Here is a 26,262-nt window from a genome sequence, read left to right on the forward strand (position 1 = left end):
TTGCAGCAGCTGCCCTTCCAGTGCCAGATTACAGGTTTGAACAGCATTCTCATGACAGGTTGCCACAGATTGATTTATTGTTTCCTGCGTTGTAAGAATCTGTCTCTACTTCATTATGATGACCAAAGGTCATTGAGATGGTTGAATATTGAAATAGAAATCCAATTCTTACCTAAATACTGTGTAGATACATTTAAATGCATTCCTCTTTTTTTGTTTTCTAAGTGGTCCATTTCAAATTTTGAAATGAACTTACTGCAACCATTTCTAAATTCTGTGTTTGCTATAAGCTGAAGTTCAGATCAAAAAGATGCTACACTACTTAGTTATTTTCAAATATTGAAGAGGTAAAAAATTGTTCTGCTCTTTAATGACAGCAGGAAAAGGGAGGAAACATCTTTGTCTTTTGAGTTCAATTCAAACTCTATAAAGACACCAGGCTGCTGTGTTACTGTGTTAAAGGTGAACTATTATACAGGTTTCAAGAAGATCAGTGCACATTACCTCACAGCTGCCAGCAGCATTAGAGGTGGCGCAAGCTGGATGAAAACTGAAAAGCTAATTACACTAAATTACACTAAATGTTTTCATAAGGTGAGATCTAAATTTCATCTTGCATTCTGCTGTGCAAACTGAAAACATGTACGTCAGTCAGATCTGGCCTTCTTACCTATACTAGCTGACTGAAGAACACCTTCTTAGGAAAAGATCTGATTTATATGCTTGTTAAAGTCAAAGTAAATGATTAAGAATTATGCAGCTGGTTATTTAGATCATGATTTAAAGCAGAATTATTTGAAACATCATACAAATCTTTAGAAACTGGCTATAACCAATATTTAGGATCAGATTATAATTTAATTGCAGGCTAAACATAATGTTTACATCTTTAATGTTCTTTGGCACACATAATAAGGAATTCCTGTAAAAGGTGGGGAATTTTTAGCCAAACTCTGGTTACACATCACTGAGTCATGACTGGACCTGCTAAAACTCCCACAGAATTTTATGATCCTAAGGAGGTGGTGCCAGTTGTTATTTCATATACATATAAGTAACAATACAGAAGCTCTGGCTGTAGCAATGGTTTTAGATTTTCATCCCCCATCAAATCAGAGCTGCCCTAATTAAGGTAAATCTTAATTTTTGACTTAGGACTTCAAATGTAAAGGAACAACTCTTAATCTTGTTTTTCCCTTTTTGGAGACCCACATTAGGTATCAGCAGGAAAATATTGTTAGTGCTGTAATCCCATCCACAGAAGTCATAGAATCATAGAATCAGCCAGGTTGGAAAGGCCCTCTGAGATCATCAAGTCCAACCCTTCTTGGTTTTTTTTTTTTTTTTTTGGAAATCCAGTCTGGGTTTTCCCCCATTCCGTACTCCAGCCAAAATCCAGTCCGGGTTTTCCCCCATTCTGTACTCTGGAAAAATCCAGTCCAGGTTTTCCCCCACTCCCCCAAAGCGGCCCCGGGACGCCCCGACCGAGGCACCGCAAGGTGTGAACCCCCAAGGTGACACCAGAACAGTGTTTTATTTATTGTAACAAACGCGGAGGATCATGATGCAATGAATTACTTCCAAACCATCAGCCATAACCCTTGTAACTATACAAGCATGCAAGGAGTAAATGCAGTATAGCAGCGTGCATCAGGCACTGGTGTCCATCTCACACTGGTGTGAAGCAGCCACGTTACTCTATCAGTTTCAGAATGTAATGGGGATCCAGAAACATCTGTGATGGCTTTTAAGAGAGCCCTAGAGAAGTGTTTTACAAAGGGTAGATCAGTGAAGCAGTATAGCACAAATTTATTGCTGTCATACCAGACTGCTACTCAGTCTACAGCTCAAAGATGTTGAGGGAGCTGGTTTTGTAAAGATAGTTCCACATAAGTGTTTCATTAGCAGTACATACCTCCTCAGCATGTTGGCTAAAGGACAAATTAAACAGCAACAAGGAAGTAAAAACTTATTTGTCTTCTAAAAGACCAGTATCTATATCCTAAATAAAACAAGTCATCTTACCAAAGGGTAGCTGAAGATTGGAGATTTGAGAACTCCCTTCCATGGGTTCCTATGACCTGAGATGTTTACGTATATTATCTAGTGATTATGTGTATCCAAAACACATGGAACTGCCCAGAGAGTAGGGAGCAGAACCTGGGACTTTCTCTTGCTTGGACATCACTAGGCAATAAATTGAAGGACTTCCACAAGCTCTCTGTGAACTTCTCCTGAGACACCAGAATGTCCAGTGAGCACTGCTCCTTTTCCCAGCGCTTAGAATTAGCTGGAGGTTAAAAGTCCTGCTACAGGTGAAGAACTGACTGTGATTCTTCTCAAAGACAAGTGGTAATTATATTCCACACATCCTGGGGAAGTGCTCAGCCAAAGAGTTATTGTACAAAAACACTGCAGCAGCAATGCTTCCTCTGGCTGCATTTCAGAAGGGACAAAGCAGCAACTTCCCATTTGTTCTGAACTCTTCCCAGCTTTGTTTTCAAAATAAAATCTAATCCCAATGTTCCAAGAGTCCTAAAATTCCCGGATTAAATTTTATTTGGAGCGTCAAAGTCTTATACCAAACAATGCAGTGCTTAGGTCCCTTCGGTCTAATCCCTTACATATCAGCCTGTGAAAAAAATAAAAATACCATGCAATATGCTACGAAAAACAACTTAATCTTCTGTAAGCAAAAGTTTGACTGGGCTAAGTATAACTCCCAACCTAGTCCAGAAAGAGAGATGAAACAAGTGGTCTTATTTAGTGCTCAGAACTAGTTACATTTTACTGTTTATTCACACATCTGATTCTGGACCAAGGTATGATCATAGAATCAAGTCACACCTCTTCAGAAGACATCAGGGAAACATCCCCAAAAGATGCTCGACAGTGAAAATGAAAACCATCTTTGCACATTTTTATATAGAGGAATGTGCCCTCTCTTACAAAGGAAATTGTAATCCTAACAAAACAAAACAAAAAAAATCACCATGTTATTAGCGCAGGGGTACTAAAATATTTGTTAACACAGTGAAAGTGAGAATAGTCAACTTGTGAGGCTAGAATTTTATTGTTCATAGGTCAATAGATAAACATAGCATATTTACTAGAAACTGAAAATCTGAGCTGTTGACATTAGGTCGAAACTTTCTTGGCTCAAGAACTCACCTTTTATTCCAACATATAGAGTTTGTGAAGTATAAATTTCTTACTATTGAATCAATTTCACTATTAGGGAACTTTTCTTATAGACCAAGTTATACATCCCAATTTGGAGAAGAGGTAAACAGACTAAAGCACACACCAGTACGGTAAACTTAAGATACTGGGGTTTCCCGCATGCCATCCCCAATTCCCTCTTTCTGTGCCAATTGTACAAGGTTCCAAGAGATGAGCACGAAGGACAACCTTCATCTGCAGTACAGAAATACAGTCACCAGAAGAAAGACACAGCTATATTGCCATTCAACAATTTTATAAATCTATATCAAAATAACCTAGCTATTATATCCAGTCAGCATTAAAGCAAGGAATTCTCATGTTTACTCCAGAAAGAGACTGAAGTTCATATGGGACAAACGTTGCATAGTTTTCACATCTTGTCTCCTTTACACTTTTTGGTCACCTCACCTGTCAAATCCAACACATTTCTGACAACTGCTTAAACCTTTCTGAAATTTCTGCCAGGTCGAAGTCATTACTGCATTTAGTGCCATATATAATTGATTCAGTTTTTCTTAAGATGTCACTGAAATAAAATTATGCAATCTTAACTGAAAATTGATGCATCTAAGCAGCATTTCATGAAGTAGGTTGTGTCCCTACCTGCGTATGGGATACCAGTTCAGGAATTACTTCCTTTACTACGCAGTCACAGTAAAAGAAAGTAAGTAAAAGGTGAACTGCCATCAAACCCATTAAAAAGCAGGTAAGACTGTTTAGATATTAAAAATAATTTACTTTCCCAAAATAATGTACAATTAGAAGCAGTTTGCACTATTTTAAACACAGAGCTGGAAAGTGTCTGAAGAAAAACTATTAAGTCTGAATCACATTGCACTGAAACAATATGCTGAAATGCTTTAAAATTCTCACTTGGAACAATACTGCTTTAAACCATGAATATTTATTCAGTATTGTGCACTCGGTACGCTGTCACGACAGTTGTAAAGAAGAGTCTCAGTTTACTTTTTCCTGACACCTCCACCACCTGCAAGCATGGTGGCCACCCGAATAAAGATGTTCAGTGTATCAGTGTAGATACCCATGCACCTAGGAAACAAGAAATCAAAGTTAATATTGTTGAACAGAAATAGTATTATTTGGTGTTTCGCACCATTATACTTCATTTAAAAAGCCTTCATGAAGCATCTGTAACAAAATCCAACTATGATTGTCCTCAATGCTTGATACGTCAAAAAACACCCCTGTTTTTGCTCTACCACCTCTGCCAGCAAGAACTATTTACAGAAGTCCTAACAGACAGTATACTGTTCTCCTACAGGAGCCCTGTGCTTTTATATTGTACTTTACCAAGGAGGTAAGGAATTCACCTAAGATCAGACAGACATTTACAAAGAAGTTACTTGTTAGTCACATTTGTTCTTTACTGAGTCAATTAATGCTTTCTTCCCTAACTATTGCACCATTGCAGCTTTTTTATTTAGTGACAAAGACTATTACGTATTTAATGCCTATGGAAAGGTTAACACTTTTTGTATCAGCTAATACTGACAGTTATTTTCAGACAGCAGCTATAAATTCTATCAGCAATGCTTTAGAAAACAAAAATACTTTTCAGAATGCACTGCTGGAGGCACGTGACATCACACATTCAATACTGTTTCTCACAATTCAGACAGATGCTTTCAGCTTTAACTTCACTGTCTTCTCATTGTTATTTTTAAAACCTGTGATCCTTCACGCTTAACGCAATACACTTGAACAATAAACAAAAGGCTATTTTTACAGTACACTTCAATATAGCTTGGGGCAAATTCCTACACAGACACCGAGATCAGCTTTGCTAACACAGAACACTTACGCATTGATTGGGTCGTATTTGGTTACTCCGTAATAGGGAAGAGTTTCTGCACGCTTGACAACAAGCTGTGTATCGTAGAGCAGGAACATGCCAAAGAGCACCAATCCACCGTAAACGGCTACGGAATACAAGCCGGCACCAAAAGCAGAAGTAGGAGGCAAGAACATGGATCCTGGAGAGGAATGTACAATAGTGTCAAAGAAAACTGTGTATCTACTACTCTCAGTTAGGTCAAACTTCAGTTACTGTAACACATGTTTTTCAGCAAGTATTCAATTCTCGGTTTGTGGTGCAGTTTTGATACCAAGAGCTTGAATACACACACTGAAGATGTCACATATACAACCAGGAATTTTGAACACCTAGGGAACTGTGTATTTTTCTCATGATAAAGTACTTCTCTCCCTATGACTGCAATAATGCCCAGAAACACAAAGAAGAACAAGGGGATTGAGAACTAAGATCACATTGACTGTCTTCCCCACTCACCAGCAGTAACTAAAAATATAAGCCACCACTAGTGGGTGTTTGTCAGACTAACATTTCCCAGAACTGTACCTTCACGTTTGTTTTCAAGAACAAGCATAACAGTAGTTTCTGCTGTGCTAGAGTTGCCAGGGCTATATAAGGCAAATCTTAACTGGACAGATCAGCCTGCAACTCAGTGTGAGTTGCACCTTAGTAGCTTAAGTTTATAACCTACTTTATATGACAGTATTAAAACAGTATTTTACCAATGGAAGAGGCAAGAACAAAGCCTAAGCCCAGGCCAAGTGGTCCTCCCATGTTCAGGAATTTTTCACTTGGAGCACACATGGCCACAGTTGAGAGCCCTCCGACGATTCCAGTGGTGTACCAGGCAGCTCTGACCAGCAAGGGACCACCCAGGAAGGCTAGAGGAGCCACCACCGCCCCCATGACACCTACCCAAAGCAAAACAAAACACATGTAAGGTTTGGAACACCACGTCTCAAAACAATGGATTCTTTCCCCCTCCATTCAGATGGCATGGCTCAATCTAATCCACTCACACAACAAAATATCAATGTACTTGACTGTGCACTTATCTAGAAGAGAGCACAACAAATTAACAACCTTAAATTCCATGACCTACTTTTATCTAGCTCTGGAGAGTACTTCAGGGAGCTGGTCTTTGGAAAAAAGACTAACAAAAGTCAACATACTGATCGGTTCAAGACAGAGCTGGTAAGAGATACTTGGCATGGACTAATCAACTACATAATAGCATTGGGAACATGTGACACTGAAAAGCAGCACAGATGTCTGGTAGAATTATCAGTTAGGCAAATAAGTCAGATTTTTTGCTAGTCTTGTATGAAACTTATCTAGTTAATTATTATCATATTAGGTTGTTTAACTTAACAATTGCTACAATAAACATAACTTCTTCTTGGCAGAGAAGCTCTGGAGAGGCAAATATGATTCTAATGTCCAGCATCCACGTGGCTTTGCTGAACCATAAAATATTTCTGTCAAAACAGTTTTGAAAAATGATAGCCACTGTTATTTGAAGTAGGTATTCTTAGTGAGAAACTGATCTGTACTCACAACTTAAATACCTGATGGACACATACCTCAGTAGTAAACTAATACTGAAACGGTTAGCATAGGCAAGAGAGCTTACAGAAGCTAGAGTGTCAGAAAGCAGTCACAAAACCAAAGAGCTACAAAACCAGTTAGTTCTATCCCATATGTCATATACGTATCTCAAGTTTAACTTGAGCCTGACTTCTTCTAGAAGATTATGAAAAAACTAGAGTTCTGTTAAGGACACTTAGGAATTCTTCCCTGACATTCAGGAGTTCTCAATGGTCTCTGATAAACCTTAACTCTCCTACAGCAGTATATAAAAATTGACTTTAAAGTCAAAGTTTTGTTAAAGTAAGAATCTGGTCACACTGAAGCACAGACATCTCTACAACAAACATTAAAATCACAAACCTGAATGCAACATCCAAGCTGCATGTTTAGCTATTGGACTGTTTTCATAGGATATGGACCTGACCAACATTCCAGCACCAATCATAGCTGCAAAAGTCGCACCAATTGCCTGTAGAAACAGAATTACAGAGCTCAAGTTAGCATTAAGGCATATGGTCTCTGTTCTAACCTCTAGTTTAAAAGTCAATAGTGTAATTCTTGTGAAACCAGCAACCTAATTCATAATGAGTGTTCGTCAGTTTTACTCCTGTAAGGTTACAGTCAAATCTTTGTAATATCAGTTTACAGTAATTTTCATTTTATTTTTACTCAGTCTTCTAAGAATACACGTTTATTGGTTAAGCTGGTAACAATCTCAGCTGTGTAAGTTACAGAAAGAAAACACATGGTCCTGCCCCTTACTCTCATTCTCATTAAGGTACCTGAAATGTATTAGCCTTACTTTTTTTCTTGTACATTTCTCCACCAAAGCCAATACTCAGTTTACATCTTTTGCTGCCAATGACCGCCAATGACCTTTTACCTCCTCTTACTGATGATTCCATGCAGAATGGTCAGAAATGTACAACTTTGGTTTATCACCAAGGATGCATTATTTAATTAATCTCCTTAACTTATGTAGGTGTTGGCATTTAACTATTATCATTTCACTCCACTTAACACACTGAATATGCACTAAGCAGACAGATTTTGTTAGTGTTTTGCCTGGATGATTTGCCCACCAGTATTGTTTCAGCGTTGGTAAACAGGAGACAGCTTTGAAAGAGCAATACGGGACAGTACAGGGAAGTGTAAGAATGCACAGAGACCTCCATTTCCATTTCCAGACAGCAACAGAAACAGTTTCATGAGCTTCAGGTAGCTATTTAAAGAGGTTCTTACTTACACAGCTAGTAAGGATGACATAGCATTTTTTTTGCTCATGTATTTTGTCTTTGACAAAATATCAAAGTAGTATAGAAAGTCCACATCAGCACGTAATTAGACTCACCAAATCTTAAATCACAAAATATCATTAGGATACCTGAAGGGTCTTTATGGATAAAGACACGAATGTAAGTGAAGTTTTGCTTTACTTTTCACTAATTAGTTTACATCTCTCTTTTTTTTTTTTATATCAACCATCACATTTGGGGGTATTTCTCAGTAAATACTTTCATTTTTATAACATGAACTTACCAGCCAGGAGCCCCGTGTCATAAGGCTCATGAGTGCTGGAGTTCTGCTTACAGCCACAGCAGACAGTGCTGTCATGCCAATGCTTCCCGCAAAGTACATGTACGTGGACTGAATTCTCTGCTTCACGTAGTCTGGCCAAATACTGAAAAATAAGCAGTCACACACAACTGTGCAGTTACCAGTTTCCAAATGGAGAACAACTAAAAACACAATCAAGCTGTTACATATATTCATAGCTATGGGTATAAGGGAGGTTTCGTAACAGTGATGTGGTCTAGCAACTTCTGCCATGAGTTTACTTTGCAAGGGGGCTGAACCTTTCAATCTTGCTGGTACAGTCTAATGTAACTCTGTAGAAACACAAATACAAATAATTACAAGTTACAAATAATGCTAACTATAATCCAATTCTAAGTTGGAAGTATACAGGGGAAAGTGAATAATGAATGCTTTTAACTACAGAAAAATAGAGAATGGTGCATATATAACAAACTGGTTCCAGGAAAAAGGCCTATGGAATGTGTACTGGGTACACACCAGTGAGCACATTGCCTCCTGAGCAGCTCACAAATTGCTGAGTCACAGTGCACATGATTATGTGACACCACAAGACAAACGTCATTTTGAGAGCCCTAACAATAGTAACAGACCTGGACATGAATGAATTTCTGCACTATCATCTGCTCACAGCATGGACAAAAAACTTTCCCTGATAATACTAAACTTATTTTCTCCTATTACTAAACACATTTTCTCCTATTTTACTCTTTTGACCCATTACTTCAAGGTTCATGGAGAAAAAAACCCAGACACAGCTTACATATGAAAAGCCTCTCACAGATACAACCAGCAAGCATTCAGTATAAATGCAGATAGCCACTTCCAAATACAAATGCAAAGTAAAGCAAAATGTCTCCAGCACACACTTCTCCCAAGCCCATGCTTATCACTAACCATCTTTTAAGTCTGACTGCACAGTTTTGCTATCAGTCACGTTTTGGTTGATCAAAAAGCAATACACCAAAGTTTTAAGCAAAACATTTATTAGAGCAAGGTTTATGCTAAGACACGGTGTTTAGTGGAGACTCTCTTTTCAACAGCTGTATTAAAGTTTAATGAACACTCTCACAGGAACACCAGGGAAAGTGGTCTTAGCAGTAAGTTTTTCAGAAGGTCACCCTTCTGAAGTTATCTGGGGCAAACCTCATAAGACAAATTTATATACTCTTCAAAAATAAATTTCAGATTTAGCAAAACAAAGGAACTCCCATCAATATCCATTTAAGCATATTGGATAATTAAACAGTTCTAGTTTTGCTTTCAGTTATATGCTTTGAAAACCCGCAGAGACAGAGGGGAGGGTTTTCTGTTCAGAGCTTAAAAAAAGTGTAAGCTGTGTGCACACTGGGTGAGCAGATATGAAGGGGAGGGAGATTTGCTTAGTGCACTCTTTAATTAAAAAAAGTAACCCATCTTACTTACGCAGCCCTTTCAATAGCTCCAATCTCACTGGACATGCCCAATCCATAGTAACAGAGGGCCCCCAGGCCAACAGCAGCCCCTCCAGCAACAATAATTTTCCCCAGGCGATCAGCTGTATAAAGAAATAGAAACCCCACACTCTCATGAATGCTTTTTCTTGGATAGTTAACAACATCCTCACATAAGTTTTGCTGTATCTGCAATAGCTGATCTGTGCTAATCTTCCTTCTTAAAGCTCCACTTCAGGTCAGTGCATCACCAGTTCTCAATGAGCTACATGGGAAAAACTTGAGATTCACCCCACCAACACAATACAGCATCACAAAAAAGTAAGAAGAGTCCAGCTCATAGTGTGCCAGGTTTACTGACCTTCATTACAGTGACAGGATTTCCAGTACAAAACCAGTTAACAGAGTCTCTAATGGAAGAGTTCAACTGTCAGTTGATTTTGTATATGATTTCACTATTCAACTTGCTAAAAAACAGTACAAAAACTAGATATTGGGTCCTTTCCTCTCATTCATCTGCCCTTAATGCTTGTTCCTTCGAGGGTTTTTTGGAAGCAATTATATCCACACCAGTTTGAAAAGGGATTTCCAAAGCTCATGGGTAACACCACCACTTGATTTACCATTGCTTTCTACTGCCTGATTTGTGCCACCTATCAATTACTGCTACAAGTGTAAGCCTCAATCATAAACACTGTTATAACTGAAGAACAATTGTGACTAAATACCTTCAGTTGTGTAACTCTAAGACTACAATTTTACCAAGTGTGTTATAGTCAAGACACTATCCAGCCAATATACATAATCTATTTACCAATTCAATGTAATAATTAGACATTTACAAGTCTGTTCTGCTGAACACTAAGTAGAAACCCCTTTGTAAGCCACAGAAATTACAAACACCTGGATATACCAGCAAGCATAGTAAGCCAATTTCTTAGAGAACTGTAACACCAAAACCACTTTTTTGCAAACTGTACACGCTGTAGAATTTTTTTCCTGTAAACAGTTCACAGAGTAGACGCAGAAAGCAACTGTAGTTTATTTTTTGATATCTGCAACCAAATCTCCATTAAGAGACAATAATTTCTGACTTACTAGTTGTCAAAAGCAGCTTAAAGACAAGCAGAGAACTGTTTCCAGTTGTTTGAAGAGCACTAAGCAAACTTATGTAAGAAACAATATTCTCAGTCTCTTTAACGGTTTGAAAAAAACATATTTCTTCAAGGAAGTTTTCAATTGAGTAAATACTGAGTATTTAAAGCAGAACTACTCTACCTTTAAGTGCAGTTTCTGCAGATGGTTCAAACGCTGCTTCTTTAACTTCCTGGCCAAGTTTTCCACGCCTTACACCTGTTCTTACTCTGGTGGCATAACACTGTTGGATTCGGAAACAGCATAAGAAAGATATTATGAAATAAAATAAGACATTCTTATCAACTTACTTGCTACACTTGAAATTGTTACATACTCTGTGCTTAACTCCCAAACATATGACGCAACTGTGTTCAAGGAAAACAACTGAACATTAAAGTTTAGAAACCTTTATGAAAAACATTCACACACTCTACATACAGAACCAATGCAGTGAATTCCAGAAGCTGAAGTTCTCAGACTGCTTTCTTCTGCTCTTGTCCCACCATACTAAACACTGCCATATACCTTTTTGTTAAATGTAAAAACATAATCTTTACTCTTTTTTTGTAAAAAAATATTCTAGCACAATATTTACATTTTACAGACACTAAATTTGGAAAAGCAGCCTGAATTCTTTGCTTTCAACTCTCACCTTGATTTAGAGAACAAACTTTGAACAACGGCCTATAAACTTAACATTTTACAGACAGACAAGCTCCAAGGAACTATACTATGCTACTCAAAGTCTCAGTTGCAAAAGCAACACAGAATAAACTCATATTAAAGTTCAAAAACAACTTTTGAAGTTTTCTTACCATTTTTTCCAGGTAATTTTAAATTAAACTTGCACCTGAGCAGCCAAGGACTCACTCAAAGCTATGAGTTTAACGCTAAAACTCGAGATCTAAAGTATTACCATCAGCCATCAGAGCTCTACAAGTCAGGACCTTTACCATAGCCCTTCAGTTTTGCTGTGTTTAGCAGCTAACAAAATCCCGTCCAAAACTCGAAAACTCGCACATACACAAAGAAACCCAACACATCTACAAACCTGGAACGCTCAAGAGGAAAACACAAAGGAAGTGAAGAATTTGCCACTGGTAGTTTCACCACAGAGGTGACAGAAGAGCAACATCCTCTTATAATTGCTTTCTGCCTGGCTAGAAAGCATGTCTGCAACATCTTCTCTCAATGAAGAATAAATAGACAATGTCTCAGTACAATGACAAGTTTCTAAAGTTGCTGGTTAGATTTGTGATTGTCCTGCCATAGCTCAGAAATCCCTCTAACCTGGGCTACAGCTCTAAACACATGTTGGGACTAAAATAATTACAAAGAAAGTTTTTACTTTAATGTTATATTTAAGACCGTAACTTGGAAATAGGGAGACAGGACAAGAATTTCTGTTCCTCCCACTTTACACAGTAAGGCCTATCCATCGCTAACTGTCTCCTTTAAGTTATTTTTCCCATTAATTCCAAGAGAAAAATAAGTAATTGGAACAGAAGATATCACTTCAAATGCTTTAAAAACCCTGTGGTTGGACTGAGCAATATTCTTCCTTCAGTAATTTAGAGCAGGTACCTCAAACAAGCAGAATACTTTTGATCATTCAAAGCAGGTACCCCATGCAAAGTGATTCTTTCGGCAACACGCTCAACTCCTTAAAATACCTGCTGCTGGGACCATCAGAAAGAGGATTTACATTACCTGGTTAGGCTGCCACAGCCTGTATGCTTTTATATTGGAGTTCCTCAAGGCTGGGGAAGCCTGAGTGATAGCAGGGCGGATAGTCTGGCATGATAGTGCCCTCAGGCACACCAGCCTTGCAGCGAGCATGGTTGCTCAGATAACTTAACACACTGTGTTCCTGCAAATACACAAGAAAATACATTTTACTATTTTCTTACAAGGTTTTCAGACAAGGCACACTTACTACTTATTCTCAACCACAATAAAAGTAAAGAAAATAAAAAATAAAACAAAAAAATCCCCAAATGAAAAAAAAAAAAGCCTACAGTCAAACCAGTATTATTACTATAATTCCTGTAATAAGAGATAAAACCTTCCTAAATGCAGTTTAACTCTGTTTCACTTGTATTTATCTCCCACTTCCATCAGAGACTTCTCTCTTACAGCTTACTAAAAAACAGAGAACATACTACTTTTCATGCCATAAAATAAATCAAGATCCGTTGTGTACTTACATTTGAGTTACCCTGGCAACTAACCTTCACTTTGAGACATAACACTGCATGAGTACTCTGCGCTCCACATAAATGCTCAAAAAGCTGCTCCAAACTTACTTAAACTCCAGCTAAGTCTAAATCCAAATGAGTAAACAGCACAACATATGTGGTAGAAAAAAGTTTTAAGAGAAACTTTAAGCTATCCTTTAAAGAATTAGTTGGTTTTGTGGGCACAGCACTCAGTCAAGGTCACAGCCCAGAACACAGGTTGTGGTCATACTGAGCAGTCCTGTCCAGAAAACACGGACGCCACTCCTGGCCAGACCGACAGACACAGCCCTTGTGTTCCGCAGGCAGTATGAAAACTATCCCTCACTGCCACAAACGGTGCATGTCATACACTCCCACACACACACCCCTTAATTACGAATACACACAACCTCTGATATCACAGGACACCCCAACTACCAGTACCTTTTTTTCAAAGGTTATACCTTACATGTGCAGCGTCCAGTATGATCTAAGAGTATCCTAAATAAAGGTAAACTTAATAAACACGCGTGAGAACAAGCACGCAGAGCACCGGACAGCTCACATTAACCATAGAGACGCGACAGCGAGAAATTAATCCTGCTGCTAGAAAGCTACTTTGCCCTGAAGCAGAGCTATGAAATCCTGCTTCCATAACGGGAAGCACTTTACGAGGAACATCCCGACCTGTCCCACTGCACCCAGATTGGGACGACAAGGCCTGCAGAAACTCACAGTGCCAACTCTGGGATCTTGGCCTTTTTTCCCCTGGAAACTGATACTTGGAGCAACACAACCTGAAGCGCATAAGAGCTAAAACCAGAATAAAACCCCACAGACATTCCTGCGTATTAACTGGCCATAACCGGCACTAACGTAACGCAGCGCTGCGCAGTCACCGCCGCACCTCAAACCCCTCCCGGTCACGGCAGGGCGGCGGCCACGGCCGCCTCAGCCTGGGTGGGCCGCGGACCATCGCTCGTTTTAGGCCCTGCCTCTCCCCACACACCCCCAGCCCGTCTCCTCCCGGCCCGTACCTGCCCCGCCGCCTCCTACGCGCCCACCCCGCTCCGGCTCCGCGCGACCCCAACCCCTCGGCAGCGGAACTGACGTCAGCCCGCCCCTGGCGCTCCCTGCCCCGATTGGCTCGCCCGGCCCACGTGATCGCGGAGCCTGCAGGCGCCATTGGCTGGAGGGGGCGGGGGAGGTGCCGCGCGGCGGCCATCTTTGAGGCGGGTGGGGAAGGTTCTGGAAGCGCGCGGGCGGGGCCGGTGCTGCCGAGGGGCGGCCGAACCAGCAGGGGGCGCGCGGCCGCCCCGGCCGGGTGTGACGGGAGTGCAGGGCCGTGTCAATGTTGTACGGAGATATCAAGAGATACGGATATTGGATATATGGATCTTATACCAATGTGACCGTTAAGTGCCAGCCCGCACACCTCACGGCCCCCGTGTCACCTCTGCCCCTCACTGCCCGTAAATTTAAGTCTTCCCCTTCTCAGGGTGTCACAAGGTTAAGGACCTTTGTACTCCCTTCCCTTACGGCTCAGCAGTCTAGCATGAACAAGGAGATAAATCTCCCCCTTTGTTAACCTCTTTGGAGTTACACCTCTCTTGCATGTGGATTATATTACGTGCTGTAAGGTGCTCACATGCCAGATAAGCATAAAATACAATATTGTGTACATAAATTACAGAAATGGATGCTGCCAGCCCTAATCCCAGCCTTGCAAGGGCACTCCAGAGCCTTTGCAGGGGCTAAACATTCCCCTTTTGGGCTAAACTATTTCTCTTCTGGCAGCTTCTTTCCAGCATCACTCTGCTTGGAGCTCTGAGATATTTTCCGAGTGTAACCCTAATGCTAAACTGAGCCCTAGGAAAAGCAGAGCAGCACTTCCCTGGACTATCAATTCCTCAGGGAAATTTTCTCTCTGAAGTTCTTGCAGCTCAACTCCAACTGGACCTCTGGCTTTTACTCTCCACCAGCACTAACCCTAAACCAAAGGCTCGTGACATGGCTCAGTCCAGACCCTTACTATTATCAGAAGAATTATTTTGGCAGCCTTATTTCTCCTTTGCCAGCCCCATCCCCGCTGCATATCAGCATTTCTTGTTCTCTCCGTGCTAGAGCTAATCCTAACTCTAGTATGAACTATGAGCCGGGCACTACTGAGACACTCAGTATTCTTCAGAGAACTTTTTGGCAAACTGTGTTTGCTTTGGGAGCCCCTTTCCAGCCCCACTACAGCTACAACTCTGTAGTTTCTTTCAACCTTAACACTACATATGGGCATGGTTCTTCACAGCCAAGTAAAACATATTGTGAAAGTCTTGAGCAGGATCAAAGACAAAATATATATATTTTTAAAAAAAGTGTTGAATACAGAATTAAGTGCAGAAATAGAGTTACAGACATGCTTTTGCGAATTGTGATATTAGCCTCTCCATATCTTGGAGACCCTTTGTTTAAATTATAAGAAAGGAAATACAGTGAACTGCTAGTTTGCAGAATGGAAGTCAGATAAGGGAGATCACACGTGGGAGAGGTCTGAAAATGCACCAGCACATATGATCTTGAAGAAGAATTTGAATTAGAAGAATGAAGAAGAAGAATGCATGATAGAAGGGTAGAAATTCCATCAAAGGGGGCTAAGTCTAATGGGATTTGAGGTCTGATTCTTACTTACTCTGACACTTGTTTGCTTTCTGTTGGAATAAATGAAAATCCAGAGCTTTCTCCTACCTTGTAAGAAAAAATGGCAGTTTCAGGCCACAAATACGTTGTTTATTTAGAGAGTTGTAGTGCTTATTTCAGAGTTTGTAACACTCTCTAATTGTTAGGTACTAAAGGATTCATTAGAATAATTAATATTTAAATTTATAATTCAGTTATTAATAGTAATAATTTATGCAAGGAATCAAACATCTCTTTTACTACGGCATATAATCATGTAAAGAACTCTCCTGGGACTTTCAAATAAGATACTCAATCTAGCTTTTTCCCAGCTGTTTCTTAAATACATAGTTTTGTCAGAGGCAACCCAAATTACAGAAACTTGCCTGTTAGCAGATAACTCCTTTTCTACTAGATGACCAACACTGGAAATATTCCAGCTAGCAAAATCTGTGTGCGAGTGAGTAAACAGTGGCCTCTTATGTCCTAAAGAGTTTTTCAGTTGAAAGCAGCAGGTTGGATCCTCTCTGCTGGTGCCACTGTACCTGACTTTCTCTCAGGCAGGAAGGCAGCAGCTTCAGTCCCTGTGCCACCTGGGTCTGCTGCAGAGCTGCAAAGCAGCTGGCTGGGCTTTTGCAGTAGTTGGAGCTCATGCTGACAAAAGCAGGGATAATGGAGGCTCATTGGTGAGAGAGCAGCCAAATGCACACATAAAAATTGGCTTTGTAACTCCAATGCGCTGTTCCTTCATGGGATTGTCTTCAAGTGCACTGTGCATCCACCACCTGGGTCTGGGTCCAGTGCTGTTTAGCATCGTTGTTAATGACCTGGATGATGGGGCAGAGCGTGCCCTCAGGTTTGCAGGGGATACAACGCTCGGAGGGGTGGGTTCTACACCAGATGGTTGTGCTGCCATCCAGAGGGACGTAGATTGGCATGAGAATTGGGCAAACAGGAATGTCATGCCATTCAGCAAAAGGAAGTGCAAAGCCCTGCACCTGGGGAGGAACAGCCCCATCCACCAACACAGGCTGGGGCTGTCCAGCTGGAAAGCAGAAAACTATGGACATATTGGAGAGAGTCCAGCAAAGGGCCACAGAGGTGATTAAGTAACAAGGACAGGCTGAGAGAGGTGGGACTGCTTTATCTGAAGAAGAGAGAGCTTAGAGGACCTTATCAATGTGTACCAATGATGGCAGGGAGTAAAGGAGAAGGAGCCAGACTCTTCTCAGTGATTTCCAGTGACAGGACAAGAGACAAAGGACATAAACTGAAATACAAGACATTTTGTTTAAACATAAGAATTTTTTAGTTTTTTTTTTTTTTTTTACTATAAGAGTGATCAATCAGTGGAATGGATTGCTCAGAGCATTGTGGAGTCTCCATCTGAGGAGATTTTCAAAAGGTGACTGGACATAGTCCTAAGCAACCTGCTTGTGCAGGAGGGTTGGCCGAAATGATCTCCAGATGCCCCTGCCAACCACAGCTATTCTATGAGTCTATGAAGTATTACTATAATGATGATTCCTGAAGGAACTGAAGCACTTATTTTTTTAAGAGTGATATGCACTAATTAGAGGTGTTTGGAAAACAGTAAACATTATCTCTAGGTAATATGTAATTAAAGAAACAAAAATACAAAAAAGCCTCCACAAAAATACTGACTTTTTTGAAAATTGGTAAATTCTTCTTCAGTAATCAAAAATATAAACAGAAAAACCTGTACTGACATAAAAAATTCTTTTTTTTTTTTTTCCCAATAGGCCATGTTTTCAACAACATGTTTTGTGTTTGTTGGAAATCTCACATGTCTCTAGGCAGGATCAATTACAGTTTGATATTAAAGGGTCAATGTCTAACTAGAAATTCTGCAAGATCTGAAAATACCATTGTGAAGGGACTTGAGTATCCTGAAGGAATGTGTGAAGCTGGCAAGGCAGGCAGTGGGGCAGGCTCCAAGCCCTGCCTCTCTGTCAGGCAGGAGCCAGGTGAGGAGCAGCCCTTCACCTGCTTCCCAGCCCTGCTGGTTCCCAGCAGTGAAACTTCCCATAAATGGCTGATGCTAGGGCTTAAGGGATGGTGCTCTCCAGCTGCCATGCCAAAGGGGAAAGCTGATCTGACTGCCTGACTCCCAAAAGACTACTCCAAGCTCTGCTCCTCAAGTCTTGTATAAGAAACATCATGTATTTTCAAAAAATAAAGTCAACCTGTTCTTAGAGATAAATGGTTTGTGAAGGGATTTTGTTGCCTTGCCATGAAAGCAAGGATCACAAGCAATGCAGTCATCTTTCAGGAGACACCACATGATGTACTTTCAACCATGCACTCTGCCTTGCCAGCCACCTGAAATGGGAGAGCAAAAAACCTCTTACATATGGCTCTCTGAAATCTTGGAAAGCCACAGGAGCCACAAGCCCATTATTGTGTTAATAAATAGGGTCAGTGTCAATCTGGAAGCTTAAGCTTTTAACTCGGCAGCTCTGACACCCTCCTGCAATTAAAAAAAAATCTCTGTTGTTCACGTGGCCTTGCTCATCAGCAGGAAATAAATAAATCTGTGGTTAGCACCATTTCTCCTTAGGTAAGCTTTACCATTGAAGTTTTTCAAATTAGAGCTGAAGAAAAATATTTTGAAGCTTTTCTGGCTGTGCTGACTCTTGCACTTTGCATATCTCTCCCAGCAGATTACAGGGGACTTTTGGAGTTAATCTGTTCCTGCTATTCATGTGACAAATGCATATTCATTAAGCATCATGTTCTTACTTTAGATTAGATATCATTAAACACTGCAGTGTAGAGGGAATTTGGGGAGACAGTGCTGATGTCTTTCTCAAACCCTGGCAAGAAAAAATGCCATTAAACAGAGTATTACTTTACCATAGAAGAATAAAGTGTTTGGCTATAACTCCTTCCATGCAGGAGTTTGTGCAACAAGAGCAGGCTGGGATGTGCCAAAAGCAAAGCAGTGTCCATATTTTCTACAAGTGTGGGAATTTTTGGGGTCTTGGTTTATTCAGCCAGATCTCAAAACATTTCAAATAGACAGCTGCTTCATTTCAGTGGTACTGAACTGTGCTGACTCTGAGGTCAGTGTCTTCCCCCCCTTGGCACCTTGTGAGTTTTAAAAAGCATTGCACTGAAACTTGTACTGCACCTTGTATATTTTGAGGACTTGCATGTATATTTAATTAAGCAAAAGTATCTTCAGTCTGGAATTGGAGGAAAATTTTGTGTGTGCGAAGAAATTCCCTATGCACTGTAATAACAAGCACCAGCTGTAAGGAATGTTTTATCTCTCTTGCTAAAATAAAATGAATCCATCATGGCAGGCACTTCTAGTGTAAAATAGTGTCTTCTGGGCTATTTAAGGGATGGATGGATTTTTTTTTTGTGTTAAAAATGGTGTTTTGAGCACAGCAAAAATAGCCAATAGTTACCATAGATATTTTTAAAATTAATTTATATATACATTTGTTTAAAAAAATCACTTAAGAATAGAAACCACACAATATATCTGTTTGCAGCCTCTGAAACAGCCTGAAAAATAACTATACACTTAAAAGAACAAAAATAGAAACTGTTTTAAATGTGTGTTTTCATACTGCTGGAGGTGTTCTGCTGTTGTCAGTACTTTCAATGACAATCAGTGCTCTGAGTACACATACAAATTTGCTCTGCAAGTATTTTGCAAATTTTAAACTTACTATGGGAAAAGGCTTTCAGGTAGAATTTATGGCAATATGCATGTCACAAAGTAGCTTTATGAGAGAAACAGATTCTGTTGGGATTTTCTTCAGACAGTGCAATGTTTTCCTTTTTCGGGATACTAGAGAAAGGAGCATCATATCAAACTGTGTTGATAAAGAAGCTGGTGCTCTTCAAAGCCCTAAAGGTGAAAAAAGTCTGAACAGCCAGTTCTACTGAAAAATTCCTGTGTCCAGTTTTTTGATAATTCATATTTAGGCTCTATTTTTGGAAATCACTTTGTTTTTCTATTTTCTGAGAAGATACATCATCCAGATCATATTAACATTTTTTGTCGGTTTGATTCCCTGTGGCCATATCAATAATCCTGACGAATTTGTGTCTCTAATCTGCATCTACTTCCTTAGGGAAGAGGCTACCTTTGCCTTATTAGCAGTACCTCCTTGTTTGTCCTAACACTGCCATTTCCTCTTACTTACGCTAGGTCTTTTTGTGGCCTTTTCCCACCAAGTGCCTACCAGACTTTACTCACCACTTGCAACATTCTCCCAGGCTTCCACTTGGTCACAATTCCAACACTCTTTTCTCTGCTTCCAAACCTGCTATGTTTTATCCTTGCTTTCTTCCTGACCTTCATCAGTCCCTTCCCTCTTCTGTTCCCTCTCCCGTACCAGCTGCAAATTGTGGGATTCATTCTGGCCTTGACAGTTTGTGGCCATTTAAACAAATGTTTTTTGCCCCGTCAAATGTTAATGCTAAACTTTATCAACTACTAAAATAAACTTCCAAAATCAGATGCTCGATATCAAGACTTACCTTTTCCATTAATTATATATTTTGCATCTCATTTGGAAAATGGGGGCTACAGCATTCATTTCTATTCCCAGATTTAAACAAGGTTAAAATACATGAAAGTATATAAACTTGGATGTCAAATCCCCAGTTCAGTAAATTGCTCAAGCTTGTGAGTAACTGTGGAATAGCACTCTAATGTAGTTAACCTAGAGTATATGCTCAAAACTCGTTTCTTTAGTTACTTGGGAGAAGTGCTTTGGTTACTCAAGTGCTCAGAGATAAATGAAGATGAGTGCTATGGTGAACAAGGACCTGACATTGTGTGGTTATAAATGAATACAGAAGATGGAACATTTTGTTCACTCAAGATTCTATTTGAATAAATTGTACATAGAAGGACATTTCTTTTTCTTGATCTCTGTTTTAGTCTATAGCATGAATTATTTATTTACATCAGATGATAAAAAAAGCTAAAACAGTTTAAAAATATTTTTCAATGGAAGGGTGAAACCTACATTTACAGCATAAGACCTCTTAACCTCCAAGAAATTGCTATTCATTTTGTTTCAATACAACAAATACTCATTTTTCTAAATGCCTGTGAACTCTATGCTGCAGCAAAAAATGACCTAGGGCTTTTTCTAAAATTGCTGTTTGTGCTTTCTAATTACTTTTAACATGCAAAGCACTGTTCTTCTGCAACTTCTTGGAAAAAAAACCTATTTGAAATTCAGTAAGCTTTTATTTAAAGTGATTGGTTTCCACCTGGATAGAGTGAAATTTTCTTCTTGGATAGTTTATTAGTACATTAAAAGATGCAAATTAATTCATAATTCTTTCAGCTCATTCTCTCGGGAACAATTATACAAGGAAATTATTAATGTACAAGAAAACAACAGTTAAAAATCTCAAAGGGCAACAGAGGTGTGGAATATATGAAAACATTTAGACCTAGCTAATAGCAGAACTTGTTATAATAATAACAGTTCATAAACCAATTTTAATTTGTCTTTATTTGTAGACTGATAGCAGCCACATGGTGCAGACAAGCAATCAAAGACTCTGGCTAAGGAAGTTTGCAGTTAAAGGCCCTGTTTTCAATGAAGTGCTGCAGAAACGCAGTGTGTGAGTTGAACACATGATATCAGGGCCTCTAAGGATCACAGGCAAACTTAAGGCTTAAGTTCACCACTGTCCATGTCTCTGATGTATCCCATCCCATGATGATTGCATACAAGACTATCATTTCAATGTAAGCCTCTGCACTCTGGTAAATAAGCCAAATATTTTTCATCTGGAATGAAAACCCCTCAGAATCTAGTTAATATTTGATGATAAAAGAGCAAACAGATTGCTTTTTAGGCTTCTTTGATTCACCTATTTTTTCTCCTCTTAGTTAAGGTGTTAAACAACTCAGTTACCTTCCATTTTTCTTTTCATCATTTATCCAGCATGCTTTTAATATTACATATCTGATAAAAATTTCCAGTCTTTTTACAATCATTCATGACACAGGCTATCACCAGGATACCTGTAATGACTCTTGCTGTCTGCTTCCAGCACTCTCTGACATATGGCTATCAATGAAAAGACTGAGAGGGAAACACATGCTCTCAAAATATTGTAAAACAAGCACCACTACTGAGAGAAGTTTGCCCATCACACATGAGCATCATCCTGTCCTAAAGAACTTGCCCTTTTATAATTTTAAGCCACATATACCAATACCCGTTTCCTTGAGGCCTCTACACAAAGTCTGGTCATAGCTTAATATACTGAGGCAGAGAAACAGGGACATCACATGAACTGAGAACAAGATTAGGTTATGGAAATGTAGGAATATAATAACTTGTATTAGACTCTCTCACATACGGCTTTTGCTATAGACTGTAAGGAGTAGAATTTACAAATGAAAAAAGTATACTCTTGAAAAAATAAAATGTTCTACAGATGTTTCTCTCAGTTTTCAGAATAGCATAAGAATTGAAATAATAAAAATCTAAATAACATGGACTGACAAAAAATAAATCCTCAAGAAGAAGAGTGGACACAGTAGAACTGTTGTATATACAAATGAGACAAAAATCCAGCTTCTAAATACAGCAATATTTACTGTAATTTCTAGTGACAGCGGGCCACTTCCAAAACACCCTCTCTCAAAAAAATTCCCAAATTCCAAAGGAGAGACTTTGTTTTGATGATGCGTATAAAGGAAAAGATAAGTTTTTACATGTTAAAAAATGGTACTGTTGAAAATACTGGTTGAATCCCTGTTCTGTCCTTTTTGCAGTTGCCTGACTGGATGAATATATTTCCTTTGGCAAGCTAAAATAGGCAGTTTGCTTCCAGAGGAACAATTCCATCTCACAGTTCAGCTAACACTACTGAGAGAAATCAAGGATTATTACCTGTCTAATGCCATCATTCTGTATATTTAGAAGAACATATGGACTTACTGGAAAAATAATTATTGTACACCCCTATGCAACTCAAATTCCACTGGCCTCTTTTGGTTATTTTGTTCTCTGCTGGTTTCTGCTAGAGACCAAAATCCCCATTAACTGGGAGAAAAAGAGATGTCAAGGAATCAGAAGAACATTTCTGATTGAGAATACTGACAAGGGACTATTACGGTTAAACAGTTTTAAAATGCAAATTTAACTATATGACAATGCAAGAACAAGTTTGGTTTTTTTCCTTCCTGAACTCAGAAGAATAAAGGCTATTTTTAATGTCATGCTTATTTTTGCCCTTAAAAAAAAAAAAAAAAGCCAACAAAGCCACAACATAGAAAACTCCAGATGAAGAGGTCTGTGATACGCTGGGGGCAATAAGAGGGTGAGACAGAGCAGGATTTTTATAAGCAAATTTTTCATCCTGTAAGACTTTGCTTCAGGCTGTGAAATGTGAAACAAGCTGATGGCATCAATTTGATTCTGAAGGGTCACGTGCCTATATAAGAAAGCTGTAATTTAACTTAACGTGGGATGACATTTCTGTATCTTTAAGGACTAAATGGACAAAGATATTCCATGTCACCATTGAAGTGATTTCTTATAAGGCTAGCACCAAGGTTCTATGGCTGAGATCCCTCAGCTGGTGCCTCTGTGATAAGCCTCTTCGGCAGCAAACCAACAATGTCGCCTAGCATAAATGTAAGTGCCAGATCTATTTTTTCCCTTTGAAGTGCACAATCTTAAAGGATCAGGGTAAAGCCCTGGAGAAAACAATATTCAGGTTAAATATCTTTATTGTTCTCAAGAAATTACTTTAGTAGCTATTCTAATTAATCATGGTCATTCCCTATCTATCTAGACAGCAGACAGAGAAAAGAAGTGCCCCACAAGGACAGTCTTTCAGGAGTTTTTCCCCTTTAGACACAAGCATAGAGGCTTGAGCTAAGATACAAACTCAGCAGGCTGCAGGTAAAAATGGTGAGAGCTCCTCTCAATATAAGGCTCTGGGTTTGGTTACTGTATTTCTAAGATTTGGCCCTTAGCATCGTAGTTTTTCAGAAACTAGCTGCTGATTGCTACCAAAGCAAAATCTGTGATATAAATGTGTGAAACTATGAGACATTGAAAGAAATCACTCTGGAAATGCAGCGATGGCTCATTGATCCAGCAAATTCACTTAGGCCACTGAAGTGTTCCCATCCCTGTTATCAAAGCGTTGCTCATCTACCAGAGGTGACCAAGTGAGACATACCTCAGGTGGTGCAGTTTCCTCCCCAGTAGCCAGAAAGCAAATGAACTGGAATTTTGAATCTGTCTTTTCTTTGAAATGGATATTGTTTCAACTGTGATCATAATGAGTGGTGAAAAAGTGCCATAAAAACACCTTGGTTTAGTTTTAAAGATATTTATGGGGAGTCTTACTTATTGCTAAATGATGGAGAACAGTAATAATCTGTTATAGTTAATTTACTGCTACATAAGTAAAAATAAGCTAAGAGCAGCATTCTTGTTAAATTAAAGCTCACTTAATGATTACACAGCACTTGGGAATAACATCCAGCTAAAGAGTAAGCAGTAATGGATGTTTTCTATAGAATCATTCATTTTAAGAAAATAAGATGATCCAAGCCCTTTACATTTTTGCTGATGATAAAAAGATACAAAATACCAGAAAGTAGACCAGAAGGGATTTCCTCTTTTAGTGAATATTGGAGTACTTACTACAGCTGATGCAACTACCATGAGGTGGTTACTGGCTCTGATTCTCCACCCTATTACAGCAGGTTGAGCTGAAGTCAGTACTATTATCTTGCTGTATCACTCTTACAACAGACTGAAAAAAAATCAGATAAAATACTGATCTGGATATTATCGAGCCTCTTTATCATTTTTTGCCTGTCACCACAGTGTCTGAACATGTGATTGTTAAATCAATAGTAATAACAAAATCCTAAGACTCAGAGAAAAGCTAGTATTTTCCTCTTTATGGAAGTGAGGATTTTAGCTGAATCAGGGTTATTTTTTTGAGTAGGGAGTAACCTTGTGTTGTGGTTTAACCCCAACCAGGACCCAAGGCCCACACAGCTGCTCACTCACTTCCCCACCAGCAGGATTGGGGACTGAGTCAGAAGGGTAAAAGCTGGAAAATTTGTGGGTTGAGATAAAGACAATTTAATAGGGAAAGCAAAAGCCACACATACAAGCAAAGCAAAACCAAGGAATTAATTCAACTATTCCCACAGGCAAGCAGATATTCAGCCATCCCCAGGGAAGAAGGGCTGCATCATGCACAATGGCTACTTGGAAAGACAAACACAATCACTCCAAATATCCCCCCCCTTCCTCCTTCTTCTTCATAAGTATGAATGTGGCTGTACTCTCATTTATCTCATTTTCCATGATGGTACCTCTTTAACAAAATGTGGCATTTTTGCATTGAGTACTTTTGTGAAATAACTTGATTTAAAAAAAAATAAATCTTAAATATGAAGAAGCCTCTACAGCAATCCCAATATATGAATTTTAGATAATTTTTTTGTCGCTATATAGGAGCTTTATAAAAATATTGCTTCCATACCTCAGGGGTCATTTTGAGGCCATGCCACATACCAGCAGGAGTGGATGGCAATGGTTCAAAGCTCAGTCCCCTCTGGATGGCTTTACTAGAACCTACTGTATGACAGCTTCATGCTAAGACAAGGAAAAGGATCATTTTGGACTAGCAAGTTTTCATGTGCTAACAGAGGATGAAAAATGCCAATATCTGTGGAGCTTACTGCATCCTTTTCAGGCATGGCAGAATAGCTCCATAGCAGAGGCACCATGGAGGACTGGGGTGGGTCTCCACTGTGGGTGACAAGCCAGCTAAGTTATCCTGACTTAGAGCTTGGGAATGATGCTTCCTTTTTGTCATTGGCTGTTGGAAACCTCTGCACATCCAAGCTCCAAATGGAGCAATGACAACACTTAAAAAGGATCTTGACTCACTGTGCACATCCATGTCTCTGGTACTGATGGTGATGCTACAGCATCAGATCATTGTTTTTCTTTTTACACACATGCTGTAATTATGTGGTGTTGGCCAAGAAGGTTACAAATGTCTTAGCTCATTTTTAATGGTGCTTGAGTAACTGGTAGTACATGGGATCTTAATGAAGACCACATACAGTGTGCTCTTTGTCTCATAAGAAATTAAAGTACATCTTTTTGTGGTTTGTAGTGTGATCACTAAGAAGGTTGGAATTAGTGAAATTACTAGGTGATTAAGAAAAAGGCAATCTAGTTTCTTCTACTCATTAATAAAGAAAGACTCTCTGTATGTAGAGCAAGACTGATTAAAAGTTTATGTTTGCTTTCATGCAGACACCATAGGTAAGGACTCAGCACTGATCAAAATGAGAGCAACCAAAAGTGGAAAAATCGTTGTCTTGCAGAGCGAAAAACCTGTCATCCATGATAAATCATAACTATTGAAAACATGCAGGTTTTTTTAAAACAAGAGTTCTTAATGGTGTCTGCTTATGCAGGACCCATTGGAATCTGTGTGTGCAAAATGCCTTTAATTGCAGAATTTTCTCCTCAAGCACTGTAGGTATATTCTG

At 39.3% G+C, this 26,262-nt stretch overlaps 1 protein-coding gene across 6 annotated transcripts; it reads right to left on the reverse strand.

The window, feature by feature from the left end:
• Positions 1-3,049: 3,049 nt before the first annotated feature.
• Positions 3,050-15,736, reverse strand: GHITM (growth hormone inducible transmembrane protein). Of its 6 annotated transcripts, none has more exons than XM_027698614.1 (9): positions 15,718-15,736; positions 12,526-12,685; positions 10,957-11,056; positions 9,671-9,782; positions 8,189-8,330; positions 7,010-7,118; positions 5,782-5,970; positions 5,048-5,219; positions 3,050-4,275 (listed from the first exon to the last, which is right to left on the reverse strand). In XM_027698614.1, exons 2-9 carry the CDS (start codon positions 12,652-12,654, stop codon positions 4,188-4,190), a joined length of 1,041 nt encoding a protein of 346 aa, XP_027554415.1. In that variant the 5' UTR covers positions 12,655-12,685; positions 15,718-15,736; the 3' UTR covers positions 3,050-4,187. The 6 variants fall into 6 exon arrangements, with proteins under 6 accessions (XP_027554415.1, XP_027554409.1, XP_027554411.1 ...); XM_027698608.1 differs by lacking the exon at positions 15,718-15,736 and adding an exon at positions 14,072-14,180; XM_027698610.1 differs by lacking the exon at positions 15,718-15,736 and adding an exon at positions 13,770-13,829.
• Positions 15,737-26,262: the final 10,526 nt, after the last annotated feature.

This window comes from Neopelma chrysocephalum, unplaced genomic scaffold (genome assembly GCF_003984885.1).
Source record: "Neopelma chrysocephalum unplaced genomic scaffold, ASM398488v2 Primary Assembly neopelma1_131, whole genome shotgun sequence".
Taxonomy (NCBI): Eukaryota; Metazoa; Chordata; class Aves; order Passeriformes; family Pipridae; genus Neopelma; species Neopelma chrysocephalum.

Excerpts from the sequence above, each read along its gene's own strand:
- GHITM (XM_027698614.1), bottom strand. The coding sequence starts at position 12,654 with ATGCTCGCTGCAAGGCTGGTGTGCCTGAGGGCACTATCATGCCAGACT. Across the intron at positions 9,783-10,956 it reads TGCAGAAACTGCACTTAAAG|CTGATCGCCTGGGGAAAATT; the intron begins GTAGAGTAGTTC and ends TTCTTTATACAG. Across the intron at positions 4,276-5,047 it reads AAATACGACCCAATCAATGC|GTGCATGGGTATCTACACTG; the intron begins GTAAGTGTTCTG and ends CTTGTTTCCTAG.